At 39.8% G+C, this 14,409-nt stretch overlaps 1 protein-coding gene across 2 annotated transcripts; it reads left to right on the plus strand.

Moving 5' to 3' along the window:
- The first annotated feature begins 9,528 nt into the window (after positions 1 to 9,528).
- LOC146485084 (C-reactive protein-like) lies at positions 9,529 to 12,039 on the plus strand. Of its 2 annotated transcripts, none has more exons than XM_085104069.1 (4): positions 9,529 to 10,153; positions 10,357 to 10,582; positions 11,079 to 11,212; positions 11,468 to 12,039. In XM_085104069.1, exons 1-4 carry the CDS (start codon positions 9,793 to 9,795, stop codon positions 11,716 to 11,718), a joined length of 972 nt encoding a protein of 323 aa, XP_084960195.1. In that variant the 5' UTR covers positions 9,529 to 9,792; the 3' UTR covers positions 11,719 to 12,039. The 2 variants fall into 2 exon arrangements, with proteins under 2 accessions (XP_084960195.1, XP_084960196.1); XM_085104070.1 differs by having other exon boundaries at positions 11,085 to 11,212.
- The last annotated feature ends 2,370 nt before the right edge of the window (positions 12,040 to 14,409 follow it).

Consider the following 14,409-nt stretch of genomic DNA (forward strand, 5'->3'; position numbering starts at 1 on the left):
GACACAAGATAACATCGCGTAAGCAAACAAGGGGCGGCAGACGACTCGTGCAGTAATTGTATCCAGTGTTGTTTTTTTCCTTCCCTTCTCCTGACCGCCGACTTTCGCGCTGCCACACTTTCGCGCTCCCCGAAAAAAAAGAACGCCTGATCGCAGGTTAGGAAAATTAAAAAAAAATGCCCTCTGTTTCGACCAATCAGTATTCAGTAACTTTGCCCTCTATGTTATAAAAGTCGTTACAAAGGAGGTTCTAGTTTGGAGCTGTAGACGAAATTCTAGAAGTGTGACCATTCAACTGAAATAGCAGTACTTTTCTGTGATATCAGTTTTTTTTTATCATGCCTTATAGGGTGGTTATAATTTTTGTTCAGCGTGTGAAAGTATCCTTCTTGTGAAAGGTATTGAACAGTGCTTTCCTTTGGCGCGGTCTGTTTATTGATACTTCATAAAATGAGAATTTGTTGTTGTTCAGGGCCCGCGGCGTGGGTTTTGGAGTCGGAGGGGGGGTGGGGGTAGGGGGCTAAAGCGAACGCGTTATAGTTAGCGTGAGACAACTAGGGGGGTCCGGGGGCATGCCTTAGCCTCCCACGCAGGGGAGGAGGTAATACGAGTGCCCTAAAAACGACTGCGTGGGATGCTATAAAATGCCTCAGTTCCGTTTCAGCCTTCCGCATGTTTGTCTAGACAAGTTTGTTTGCTTTGTTTAAGTCTTCTGAAATGGCTGGAAATGCATCAAAAACTGTCAGCACTGAGTAAATTTTTAATTGAATCAACTAAAATATGTTTTCTTTTCTTTTGAAGTAAGGAGTCAATGCTTCAGTCTGTCCCTTACATTTGACCAACACAACAGGCTGATGAGGCAGAAATTTTCGACATGTTTTCTTCTGAAAGCCAGTGGCTTGTGAAGACATAGTGCTGTCGTTCATGCTACCGTAAATCATGTGTGTTTCTTTGTTCGTTATGATAGCGGGATTGAATGATCCAGGGTGACCGTAGCTGTACATGGTTCTCCGTTTCAAACATTTACGCGTGACGGCGATAGGTTCAATAAGTAGCTTTCAAAAATGATTAAAACACCACACGAGTACATACAGGTAACATACGAGTAACATACGGAACATACGGATACATACGAATACATACGAGTAACATACGGATACATACGAATACATACGAGTAATACGATCAACATCCCCCCCCCCCCACCCCCGCTCAAACTGAACCGGGTACGTGTTTGCTGACGTGAAAAATGCTTGCAAGTCTGATAATTAGAGCTTCCTTTATGAGAAAAACATTCGTATTACTCGTATGTACTCGTATGTATCCGCATGTTAGTCGTATGTATCCGTATGTTACTCGTATGTTACTCGTATGTATTCGTATGTATCCGTATGTTCCGTATGTTACTCGTATGTTACTCGTATGTATTCATATGTATCCGTATGTTAGTCGTATGTATCCGTATGTTCCGTATGTTACTCGTATGTTACCCGTATGTACTCGTGTGGTGTTATAGTCATGATCTTCAAAAATAAATGCCTTAGCCTCCCACGCAAGGGAGGAGGTAATAAGAGTTCCCTAACTGAACGACCGCGTGGGAGGCTATGAATGCCTCAGCTCTTTTCAGCCTTCCGCATGTTTGTAGCTTTGTCTAGAGATTTTTTTTTTATTTGTTTGTTTGCTTTGTCGATTGGGGACCTCGACACTTTCAAGAAAAAATCTTCGCGTTACAGGCCTTTTTTTTAATAGCAAAACGGCCTAAAAGTTGTCAATGAGTTATCCCTACGTTCATCTTAAGTAGAGAATAAGTTGTAAGCGTAACATGCAAGTGGTGTATCCCCAGCTCTCGGGTATTAAACACTAGCCGCCTTCTAAACATGACAGTAAAGTGAAAAACAAGAAGACACCTAAGACCTGCAGGTAGGCTAAGGTTACCCCTTTCACCATGGTTACCCTTCCTTCTTGTAAACAGTGAAGACATAGTTTCCGCTACGAAACACCGCGGAACAACAGCTTAGCCCTTAGGTTGTTCGATATGTTATGCGTGAAGACATAGTTTCCGCTACGAAACACCTCGGAACAGCGACAGAGCGCAATGCCGTTACGTTATTAGAAATGCAAGAAAGATAAAATATCACTTACCCTGCGAAACAGCATAGAGCAGAACCACAACCTTAACAGCCTGCATCATGTTGTTATGAACGTTAGTGTGGCGTGATGTCAGATTATATGCCGGACGGTTTTAAATTGCATGAACTATTAATATTGGTAATTGAACTGAGTGGAGTGCAATTTGGTCTGAAATCATACGCGTGATTTCAAAATCAAACGAGCGCGCAGCGCGAGTTTGATTTGAAATCACAAGTATGATTTCAGACCAAAATTGCACGACACGAAGTTCAATTACCACTTAATTACATCCATTTTGAAATCACAGAGTATCATTGTCAATATTAATATCCTATTTGTGTTACTTCATTTCCATTTTGATGGGCTAAAGAAAGGATGCGATTTAGAGCAAAAAATGGTGCAATTTGGGAATAAATTGCATCATTTTGGACCAATCAGATTCCAAGGATCACCAGTGATTTCAAAATGGATGTAATTAATCCTTGAATTCACTTCCTTGTTTGCTTCACTGAAAGACAGCTATTAACAATAGAAGATCCTGTTTTGAAACAGTAGTATCGAAAACGAAGACCTAAGAACGAAAACGACTACCCATTACGAAAACGAAAACCTATTGCGAAAACGAAGACCCTTTACGAAAACAAGTTCAAATTACCTTTGTGGACAAAGATTATGTTCCTGAAACACACTACGAAACCGAAGATCCTTACGCAAATCTTGAATTCTGAATTATTTGACACGTCTGTAATTTATTGCGGAACATTTCAATAGCAGAGCCCCATGGAACCTTCAATGGGACTACAGTTAAAGCTAAAACGAGATTTAATAGAAGAGATACATGCATATGGTGGTATATTATTTTAAAAGCAACAAGATATAAGCTTATTAATAACAAAATGACTCGGTGGTAATTAAACTTCCGGTGAGGAAAAATGTACTTAAATGTAAATATATAAACATCTGGGCAAAAAGTGTGTACTGTTGTTTGAATAAAACATGGCAATTCGACTAATTAATTTCAATAAAACACTTCTTGTGGATAAAAAATTACAAATCAATGCCTTAATCAAAGCGTTACGCTACTCCTCTTAGCGATTTATAAGTTTAGGGACCGGAAAAGCCCTTAGCAACTGTAAAAAAAACCTTGAAAACCACTTCAATATAAATGTCACTTGCACACCAATGTAAAACATCCTAAAACATCTGGGCAAAAAGTGTGCTGTAGAGGTACCAGGCCCACAAATGATACCCAGACCGCAAATGATCCCCAAATTGGACTGCAAATGATCCCCGATCGCCTAACCGTAAGAATGGAAGGGAATGGCCAATGGACTCAAATTTGGATAGACTGTTCACAGTCCCCCTATTTTTCCGTGGGATTCTAGAGACCGGTTTGCTTCGACGGAGCTGCCTCCATCTTGGTTTGTAAAAGCGAGCACGATCTGGGGAGAGTGTCTAAACTACCGAGGGGAGGGGAGCTAACACCCACTCCCGCTCCCCTCGGTAGTTTAGACACTCTCCCCAGATCGCGCTCGCTTTTACAAACCAAGATGGCGGCGGTTCCATCGAAGCGTACCGGTCTCGAGAATCCCACGGAAAAATAGAGGGACTGTGAACAGCCTAAAATTTGGACAGTGGATTTAATCTTTATACACTTCATTTTTTTTTTTTAACAACACCACTGTTATATTATCTGCATGCAAATTTCACAACTTTAAAGATTATAATGCAGCTCAGTGCAACAGAACAATTTACCTATAAATTTCCATACATACATACATCTACAGTATATAATTTACTTATACCATTACAACGTCTAAAATGTACACGGATTGTACGAAACTCATTTTTCAAATAGCGCTAACAATACGAAATATATTTTAACAGTACAGCTAAAAAAAAGTTAACTGGAACAGACCAACTTACTCGAATGGGGAAGCCCCCCCAGGAAGCATCACAATTTCGCAGTGACGTAGTAAGCAGTTCCCAGAACTAACCCAGCCACTCCTATCCCGAACGCATTCACTTTAGAGAATTCGTGAATCATACATGGTGAGTGGGAGACGTACCTTCGACGAATATCAGTGGACGGCGAGATTTGACCACCATCTCAATCGCTTTGACCGATTGTCTTTCCTTTTTCGAAAAAGAAATTGCGAAAGGCTTAACTGACCCGCTCTTTAATTTTTTTGCGCTTGCATTAAGTATTAAAATTTTCGTCTCCTCTTGCTTTTATTTGATCTTGGGTTTCAAAACTGTGTCGAAAAAAAGCAGTTTCAATGGACTTGCGTTTAATATCGTAGCGAACTTGTTAGTAAAAGATCTTTTCCAGTTAACTATTTTTGAGCTGTTCTGTTAGCCCCGTTTGAAAAATAAGGAGTTTCGTACAATTCGTGCTCATTTCAGGCGTTGTAATGGTATAAGTAGACTATATACATGTACCGGTTCCAGTTTATAGGTAAATTGTTCTGTTGCACTCGGAGATGCTACATTATAATTTTTAAAGTTGTGAAATTTGCATGCAGATCGGTTTAAATATAACGACTGGTATTATTAAGAAAAAAAAATGAAGTGTTTAAAGATTAAATCCACTTTCCAAATTTGAGTCCATTCCATTCCATATTTATGGTGAGGCGATCGGGGGAGGGTCATTTGCGGTCCAATTTGACGATCATTTCCCATCCGGAGATCATTTCGGGCCTGTACAGTATATATGTTGAATTTAAACATTCTGGTACTTAGAGGTTATGAAAAATATGGCTGGATTCGAAATCGATTACCTGAATATCATTGCATCCTCCAATGCTCACAAAACAAAGGAACATAGAAATTTGCCACTAGATTGATAGCGAGAATAGATTCTCCAAATAAACTTTGTGCGATTCCTGCTGGGAGTGAGTTGCGAAGCTCGCTAGAGATCTCGATATAGTCGTTAGAGAAGTAAGGGAACCGCGGCATGATACTCTTCGGGTCAGCGTGGAAGTAACGCGTTGACTCCTTGTTTGAAGCTTGTTTGTTTTTCCAATATCCATGCAGAGGAAAGTAGTACCGTTCCTTGTGCGAAAACACCAGATCGAACGGTACTATTTTTTGTCTGTGACAAAAGTCGTTCTTGCACCCCTTACATGTCTTCGCATCAGAAGGCAGCATGCATTAGACGAATGGATGGTCATTGTGATAAATTTCATTGTAAACATGTGTTGCATTATTAGACGATTCTTCTGACTGCATGGCATTTGCTGTAGAATCATTTGCGTCAGAGGGGTGGTAACGGAACTTGTTTTTAGACCCTTTCTTTGCGGCAAGCGCTTAGAACTGCTAAAGCAGTTCGCGAGGTCTTTTTTTACCTTGGCCCTTGCAAATTTGTTCAAGGTGCTTGCGAAACATTTCGTTTTTCTCCGCTACAGCAACGGAGTGCTTGCAAACTTTATCGGCCTTAAAACTTGGGCACAGACACGATACGTGGTTAGCGTGAACAGTGCACTCGACTCTTCCGTACTTAGCGGACTTCGAAGGTACATCATTCTCATTTGTTCACCAGGCATAACATATTCCATCACATTATTTCCATTGCGCACATGCCACACATTAACATTCCAACCCTAGCAGTATGCAGGATGTTTGTCCCATGAACCTAGTTTAATGGCCTTAGCTCCCACGAGCCTTCTGTAGCTCAGTGGTAGAACATCCGAATTCAGTTATCGGAAGGTCTTAGGTTCGACTCCTGATAGGAGCAGTCGGATTTTTTTTTTCCGAGTATGCCTGTGTCAATTACCTGATTAATACATCATTCACACTTACTTCAGACTTATTTTGGGCCTTCCTTTTGTTAAGAGTAGGTAGCCTTTGGATTGCCGATGGACAATTAAGTAGCAGGAGTGCCCCTCCTTTTACTGCAAGGGCTACTTCTTCCCTTTATCCTCGCTCGCATACCAAAATTTTACATAATTCCTCGGATAACTCATGAAAATCCCTGTCTGCACATCACTCTGCACTTGTGTCATTAACCGTGATAGTTTTCTTGGAAAGAGCGTCGTCGACTGACATAGAGTTGAACTTTGCGATGTACTCTTTTCTCACACTCCATTCAAATCAGACTTCCGCGGGAACGGCTAGGTGGGCCGCTATCTTTGATAATTCATATTGGTCACTTAAACCGATGACTGCCAATGTTAATTAGAAAAGATCAGATAATTAGGCGATTAGCTGTAATGCAAACCTAACATCATTGAGTTTAAAGATCAATGAAAAATGAAGATGAAAATGAAAATGAGTTGTTTTCCAAAGAGACGACGTTACAAACCTGTTGACGATTTTCCCTCACTCTCGCGTTCACTATCTTCTGATGTCTCAAAAGAAGGACTTTCCACAGTTGTAACATCATCCTGTCCGAGCAAACAGCATGTTACGTGATATTCGTATACAAGGACTGGACATATTTGAACTTTTTAGATTTTGTTCAAAGACTATGCAACAGCGAAACTAATTTGTGAAACGTTAAGGAAAAGATACAAAAATCAAATTTAATCCATTTATACCGAATTCAGGAATTTCTTCAATGTGTTTCTTTCTGTAATGATTTAAAATTTCACCTTATCGCTTTCCTCGTTGATGACGGTAAGGTCAATGTGGTCATCTGCAGCATGAGCGCAGCAGTAGTTGTGCTATCACCGACACTGTGTATGAAAACCAAACCGATACAGCTTATAATTTGATAAGCTGGGTAGGGTCACGATATAGGATAGTTCTTTTTTCAAAAAAGATATTTTAGGGAAAGGCTGGGCAACAATGAAATCATTATGACAAATGAAAGAAGGGTTTTCGTGACGAACTTTAGTTTTGGCCATAAAGCTATAAACTAGATAAGAGAAAAATATTTACAAAGCATGAAACACGAATATTGAGTATTTTCCTTGATGTGTTTTTTGTGTCCACTTTTGTGATGCCTTTTAAATTCACCTAATCACGTTCTTCGTCGGTGGCGGAAAGGTCAATATTCCTTAGTCCCCTTTCATCTTCTTTGGTTCTCTTTCACTTGCAGCGGCATTTGTGCCATCGCCCTGTGTATGATAACCAAACGGCATATAACCTGATAAGCTGGTTGGGGACGCAATGTAGGGCAATATTTCGGGCATTGTTTGTTTTGGGAAGGGCTGGGCAACAATTAAAATATATCGTGCAAAATTCTTGGTTTTAAGAACTAATGTTTTGGTCATAAAGCTATGAACACGGTGATGGAAAATAACTTTTTATAACAAATTACACCCCTTAAAAAGTACGTTTCTGATATGTGTGATAGAAGAGAAATTCCTGTAATGTGTTTCTTTGTATCTACTAATGTTTTTAAAATCCACCTTATCACGTTCTTCGTCGCTAACAGAAAGGTCAATGTGGCACATCTTGTGATTGTTCTTTAGTTCCCTTTCATCTGCAGCAGCAGTTGTACCATCAGACTGTGAATGAAAACCAAACGGCATGTCAACTGGGTGGGGAACACTGGGCGCTTGCCAGCAAAAGATGTTGTGGGCAACAATTGGCTTTTTTTAGCTAACGTTTGCACGAGGAAGATGTACAGAGAGCCAGGCTGAAGTGTTTCATGTGTAGCCTAAAAATCATCTATGTTCCTCTCGATCAGTGAGATTGTCAATAAGGGCAATTTATTAACTTGTCTAGAATGTTTTGGAATGGTAGTTTAAACTAAAAAATATCGACGGATGGTTCTAAGCAGGTAGAATCCCAGGCCACGCAAAAAACGGTCGAAACGATCAGAAACCTTGCATTTGAGGTCTTTTATCTTTAATCTTTAAATAGCATAATTGCCATTAGCAAAGCTAATCCGGCAATGGAGGTAACTCTGATGTTCGCGTTTTCGATGAACAGATTGCAGAGCAGGAAGTTTACTCCTTTCTGTTCTCAAAATCGTGAAAATGGCCAAAAATCAAGCCATAAATTTTACCCCTTTCTGGCGTCAAATTCGTGAAAAAAGCGAAAAATTAGTTAATAAGTTCACTCCTTTCTGGTCTAAAATCCGTGAGAATAGTTAAAAATCGAGCAGTAAGTCAGTTGAAAAAAATAATTTCTTTTGGTGAAGACTGTACATCATGGTCAGTTACATAGTTTTCGGTCCCCACGTCCAAGTTATCTGCGGGGCTTTCGAGAAACGGTCCACAGATAAGGACAGACTTATTGATGCTAGAATAACAAAATAGAGCCCGTCAAAATCCTAACAAATACAGATGCCTATGGGGAAAAGAATTTTGTAACATCCCTTTTGGTTACGACGAAACTGGAACTGTGCTTTTTGTATCCGTAAAAGCCATTCATTTTGTAGACAATTATTAGTCGCTAACCTGTCTCTGAAATGTCTCTCTCATCTGTTCTTTGCATCACAAAAATCCTGTCAAACCGAATCGAAATGTTTATTTTTTCGTTGATAACTCATCGCTATCCAGCTGGCGAGAGAATCTAGAAAGTGAGTTTAAAAAGAAAGAAAATTGCGTGTCAATCTGACCTGGAAACATGAACGATTAAAATTTCTCTCTAGCAATCCGCTTTACATATAGTTAAGTACAATTCGTTAATTTGATGGATTAAAAGCGCAACAGGTAATATTATGAGCAAAATTTACATAAAGCAATCTTAAAAATGACAACAATTTACAGCTGTAAAATCACTTTAATTTTAAACTAATTTTTAAAAGTGCCATCAAAAAACTAAGTTTAAAAAATCGAACCCTGCCTTTCATAACAACGCCGTTGGAATGTTGCCATCTTCTTTCTTAAAGAAAGGAATGTCATCTCTGAACTATAAAAACTTTGACAATGTCAAAGTCAGTTCAGTAAATAGAAATTGCTATCTTTTCGCATACTAATTTTTAAGACTATTCCTGTTGCGTTACATATCCCAAAAGATGTACAAGTTTAGATCGCAAACCCTGAACATTTAGGTATTTATCTACCACAGAGAATTACACTACAGAGACTCGGCTACTACAGAAAATTAAGCGAAATAGGGAAGATTGCATGCAGACTTAGCCTGTCAAATGGCAGTAATTATTAGAATAATGGTGAGCACTTTAAGAAACTAAATATAAATTACACGCGCGGAGTCAGATCTTAACTTATAGGGGATAATTCTTTGTTCACGTCTTGGAAGCAGGAACGATATTGGGTTTTCGCTGTTATTAGACACGTCGGATATAAGTTTTCGACGATGGGACTTCCTTCTACTGGCAAGGGTAAAAATATTAGCTAGAGTTAGGGCTTGACTACAAGTACAGCAAGGGATAGCATTTTAATAGATGCACTTGTCATTCATACCACGACACACTAACAGTTTCGGATGGCATAACCAGCTCGAGAAAATTTACTTGTCCTTCTTCTGTTTACAATGTACCGTCTCTGTGATCAGCAAATTTGTTGTCACTAAAAACAAAAAGAGGCTAGTCTTGCCCAAAGACATTACACCGTCAACATGCTCGCTACAGGTTCCATTTGGTTTTGCTTGATTTTTATTTCTGTTCCTCAAGTTATCTCGTCCACCTGAGTTAACACAACAGCCTCGGATGGGAAAGTTGTCATCACTGGAGATCACAACGAGGTTATCGTTTCCGCTCGAGAATCGAAAAATGCGCTCGCTGAGATTCAAAGGAAATTGGAGTCCATGGCCAAGAAAGATGAAAAGTTCTCGAAGAAACTGAAAGCCTTGGAGAAACGATTGCTGTCCTCTTACAAGATTCAAGAAAACTTTAATGCGATGAACAACACCATTAAGGCTTTGTCCGAAATGGTGGAAAAGTTGGATGAAGATTTCTCAAGGAAATTGCGAGTCTTGGATAAGAGAATCTTGTCATTGGACATGACCAGTCAAGAAAAGTTGGCTTCAATGAACGAAACTGTGAAAACTTTGTACAACACAGTTGAGTTACAGGGAAAAACCATCAGAAGTATGAACAACTCCAGCGCAGGGCTACATACGCAGTTTCAGGCGATTTCTCATAGGATATCTGCTTTAGAACGACAAGGTACACATTTCGACAACTTAGAAATTCTTTTATTTTTTTTATAGAATGATAATAAAATCAAAGAACGCGGCTCAAGTAAATTAAAAGTAAAGATGACTTAATTTGAATAGAGTCTTAGAGTTTTATCCTAGTCTACTGTACATTTTATTTACAGAAGTTTAGTGTAATTTATTCAAAGCGTTTCTTTATCTTTTACATTTTAGGCGCCTTTCGCTACGCTCTACTATTCCCGCGAAGAGGAACCAATGATTACGTGCTAGCAACTGGCATGCGAAACCTCAACGCTGTGACGGTTTGTCTGTGGATGAAGACCGCTGATAAAAAGAATGACGGAACGCCACTGAGCTATGCGCTGTCGAGACAACGAGACAACGAATTGCTGCTGTATAACTACAAAAGTTTCCTTTTTTTTCTTGGAGGTGGTGCGAGGTACCAAAGTACTAAAAATTCCCTTTACAATCACACTTTCCAGTGCCCTAAAATTGATGCTCAGACGAACATTTCTAGTACGCTCTTTCTCTCCAAAAGTTTACTACAAAAGTTTCCTTTTTTTTCTTGGAGGTGGTGCGAGGTACCAAAGTACTAAAAATTCCCTTTACAATCACACTTTCCAGTGCCCTAAAATTGATGCTCAGACGAACATTTCTAGTACGCTCTTTCTCTCCACCCCCCCCCCCCCCCTTCACCCCCTCCCCCCTCCCCGCCACCCCTCGGGAAAGAAAGCGACCACCAACTCACTATTAATATGAAAATAGCACTAGTCTTTCAGTTAGAAGTCCACCAGAAATAGAAATACGTTCCGCCGTGGAACGTATTTCTATTTCTGGTGGACTTTTAACTGAGAGGATGAAGGCATGCGCCAAGAACTATTATCTGAAATACTAGCCGCGACAAGGGTAAAGATGTGGCATCTCTTTTCCTTTAGCCACAGGAGAACCTCTGTATCTGCAAACGATGGAAAGTGGCACCACATCTGCGCAACATGGGAGAACACCGCTGGATCATGGAAGCTGTATAAAGATGGCAAGGTTGGAGCTGCTGGCAAAGGCTTTCAAACAGGTACGTGTACGTAATATAGAAAGCATAACATAATGAATCACCCAATAATCAGCGAAACTTCTCGTAAGGTCACCACTTTGTCAAATCTGTTACGATGGCACAAAAATGCTGTAAGATTATAGTATGACGCAATCTTCCATATCTATGGGAATTATTTATGTTTTAATTTTATTCGATAACTGGGAGAGAAATAACTAAATTTACTTGAAAGTGAACTAGATAAACAGTTGATTGTCATTTCTTTATCTTTTCTAGGACACGTGATCCGTGGCGGTGGAGCCCTGGTGCTAGGCCAAGAGCAAGATTCACAGGGAGGAAGCTTTGGCGCCAGCCAGTGTTTCATCGGTGAAATGACAGGTGTCAACATCTGGGATCACGTGATAAGAGAGCAAGAGATCGCGCGCATGTCAAACTCGTGCTTTGCAGGGGTGGGGAACGTGTTCCAGTGGCGTGACTTTAAACATCATCTGAAAGGCTCAGTGAGGATAATTAATCCATCATGTTAGCCAAAACGAAGTTGTCAGCTCCAAAACTACGTTAAGTAAACTTCCGGTGATATGAAATGTATGTAAATGTAGAGCTGCAACCAATAAACAAAGGCTTGGTCTACTTCACGACTCCTATGTTCCTAAACGCATAGCAGCGGGGGAAAAGGGGGGGCAGCGAGGCCTGGATCCGAGTTTACATGATCGCCCCAGTTAAGAAATTTGGCCGAGCGAGACTAAATACTGATTTTTTGATGAACAAACATGGCGGCGATTTTATGTGAGAGCGCGTATGTGCGGATTAGCAGACAATTTGGCCATTCGACGTCCGAATTTCACAGGAAGTTTCGGTCGCTTTTTTACCTGAAGTTTAGTCATTAAGAGGGATCACAGATGAAAATTCTGCAGCGAAAAACGAAAATACTGCAACCAAAGACCAGCTGACTCAGAGGTTCATGGCTATCATGTCTTTCCGAAAAGCGACAAGATCAGAAGTAGCTGCCGGACCCCCTAACGCATAGCCTTTATCCCGCTTCAACTTGATTTCTAATGCTTACTCACTTAAGGTAATTCCCGCAAAATAGAAGTTGACGTGAAAATTTTCTTTAACTCTCTATGATTGCTTACTACTATGCTATATCCCAAAATGCAATAAAACAGATAGGTTACTGTGACCAGAAAAGATCTACGATCCAGCCAAGTTACCTTATACTTCCTTGCAATATTCACTTTCAAATATGAGTCTATTTGATCAGTTCTTGCCATGTCTGGTGGTAACATAAATTACATAATTAAAGTAGCACTTAGAAAAACCTTACACACAGAATGTATGAAGCATAAGCAGCAATTGAAGATAAATTTCTTGGCATAAGAAGTTAGAAGCACAAAATGAAGCATTGTTGACCCAAAACGTTTCTTGCGTGCGTGTTCACTATATTTTATGCCCGCGAGTGGTAGGCAGGGCTAGGCAAGCTTGTATTTCTGGCGATGACTCATTTTTCTGTCGTTAATTTTTTTCTAAAAACCTTTGTACATTAAGAATATAATAGCTAACGCGATAAAAAAAAAACATTGGTCACTGTGTTTCGTTCAGGAGAAAATAGCTATTCAAGTGTTAATTTGCTACGCTTAGCATCAAGAAAATACTTCATGTTTTCCACTTGCGCTCGTGCTAATGACGCAAGAAATTATGCGCAGCACGAATGCGCAAAGAAATTCAATGGAAACACCTAAACTAACTTACTGTTTGTATAAATATTGCTTATAAAAAAAAAGGTTATAAAAAACCTCACGAACGTGGTAATTTTTGTTTAGGCAATACGTAACACTAGTCCTGTAATTGTAAAGATTCTAGAGGTTGCTTGTTACTCAAATCTCAAACAATTACAGTCAAACCTGTACATAACGGTCACCCTTGGGAAATGGCCAGGTGACCGTAATATACAGGGTGACCGCTGTACACAGGTTTCCTTTAAACTCCCCCAGAAGTCAGTAAATAGCATTTTTATGTGCAAATTATCACTCATGTTATGTTTTATTGACAATAACGAGTAGCAGCAACGCAATAACCAGGACCCCGTTGTTTGAAAGCCGATTAATGCTAATCCAGGATTAAAAGTTAAACGAGGGTTTCATCTCGCTCGTTAAAAATGGTTTTAAAGACTATTTTCAAGCAATAGGTAAAGGAAAGTCTAAATCAATACTGAGGGACAAAAATCTTTTGGAAGAATCTTTATTGATTAGTAATTAAACTCGATTCAAAGTTCACGTTAATCCAGGATTAGATTTATCGGGCTTTGAACAACTGGGCCCAGGATAATAAAAAAAGGCCCATAAATGTCCATGGTGTACTTTTGGGAGGCGCAGTAAAAATCTGTTGGAAGCTAATGAACAAGCTTTTTAAGTGGAAAATCACTCAATCTACATTTATTGACAACAATTTTAAACAGAAACGCATTAAACACGACAAAAATGCCCATATAATGTCCGTGGTGTACTTTCAGGGAGGTGCACTGTATACATTCATCTAATTTTCCTTGTATTGTAGGAAAAGCTTTTAACGTAACAAAATGCATTTCAAGAAGAAAAAAAAACGGCCGTTATAGTTTTATGATATTTCGGAGCTCGAAGCTTGATTTTATGTAGTATGCTATTGACTTTATACTCAATGTGACAGAAAGTCCTTCATGTCCATAGTACTGAGCAAAGTCTTTCAGCTGCTTCGAAAGCCCGACTGCCTGTGCTACTGTCTTATTTATCAAGGTCAAAGTTATGTGACATCGCCGTCTTTCTTTCGCTTCTCGGGGAGACAGGGGGGGGGGTGGAGGGGTGGGGGCAGCTGCAATTTCATCATCTTCGCGTCATCAAAGAGATCGTTCCGGACCTCCTCCCTCCAGTTGGGTTTTGAGTCATCGATATATCCCTGGTTCTATTCGTTAATCGTAACCCAATTTCGTGACCGTTATATACAGGTGACCGCTATATGCAGGTCAACTTTGCAGTAAATATAAGGGACGATTTTTGGGAAGTTGTTCAGTGACCGTTATATACAGGGTGACCGCTATATACTGGGCCGTTATATACAGGTTTGACTTTACAGGGTAGCGCGGAATAAGATGATAAGTGATTCGAACTCCACTCGGTAGATTCAAACTGATTTAATGACAGATCAAGTCCATAGGTCTAGTTCACAATAGGTAGCGACTGACGAGG

This window comes from Pavona decussata, unplaced genomic scaffold (genome assembly GCF_977016875.1).
Source record: "Pavona decussata unplaced genomic scaffold, jaPavDecu1.1 SCAFFOLD_28, whole genome shotgun sequence".
Classification (NCBI taxonomy): Eukaryota; Metazoa; Cnidaria; class Anthozoa; order Scleractinia; family Agariciidae; genus Pavona; species Pavona decussata.

What these genes read in the sequence shown, in the direction of transcription:
- LOC146485084 (XM_085104069.1), top strand. Translation starts at nt 9,793, where the DNA reads ATGGCCAAGAAAGATGAAAAGTTCTCGAAGAAACTGAAAGCCTTGGAG. An exon ending in ATCTGCTTTAGAACGACAAG is followed by an intron (nt 10,154 to 10,356) that starts GTACACATTTCG and finishes TTTACATTTTAG; the next exon opens with GCGCCTTTCGCTACGCTCTA. An exon ending in TTTCTTGGAGGTGGTGCGAG is followed by an intron (nt 10,583 to 11,078) that starts GTACCAAAGTAC and finishes CTTTTCCTTTAG; the next exon opens with CCACAGGAGAACCTCTGTAT.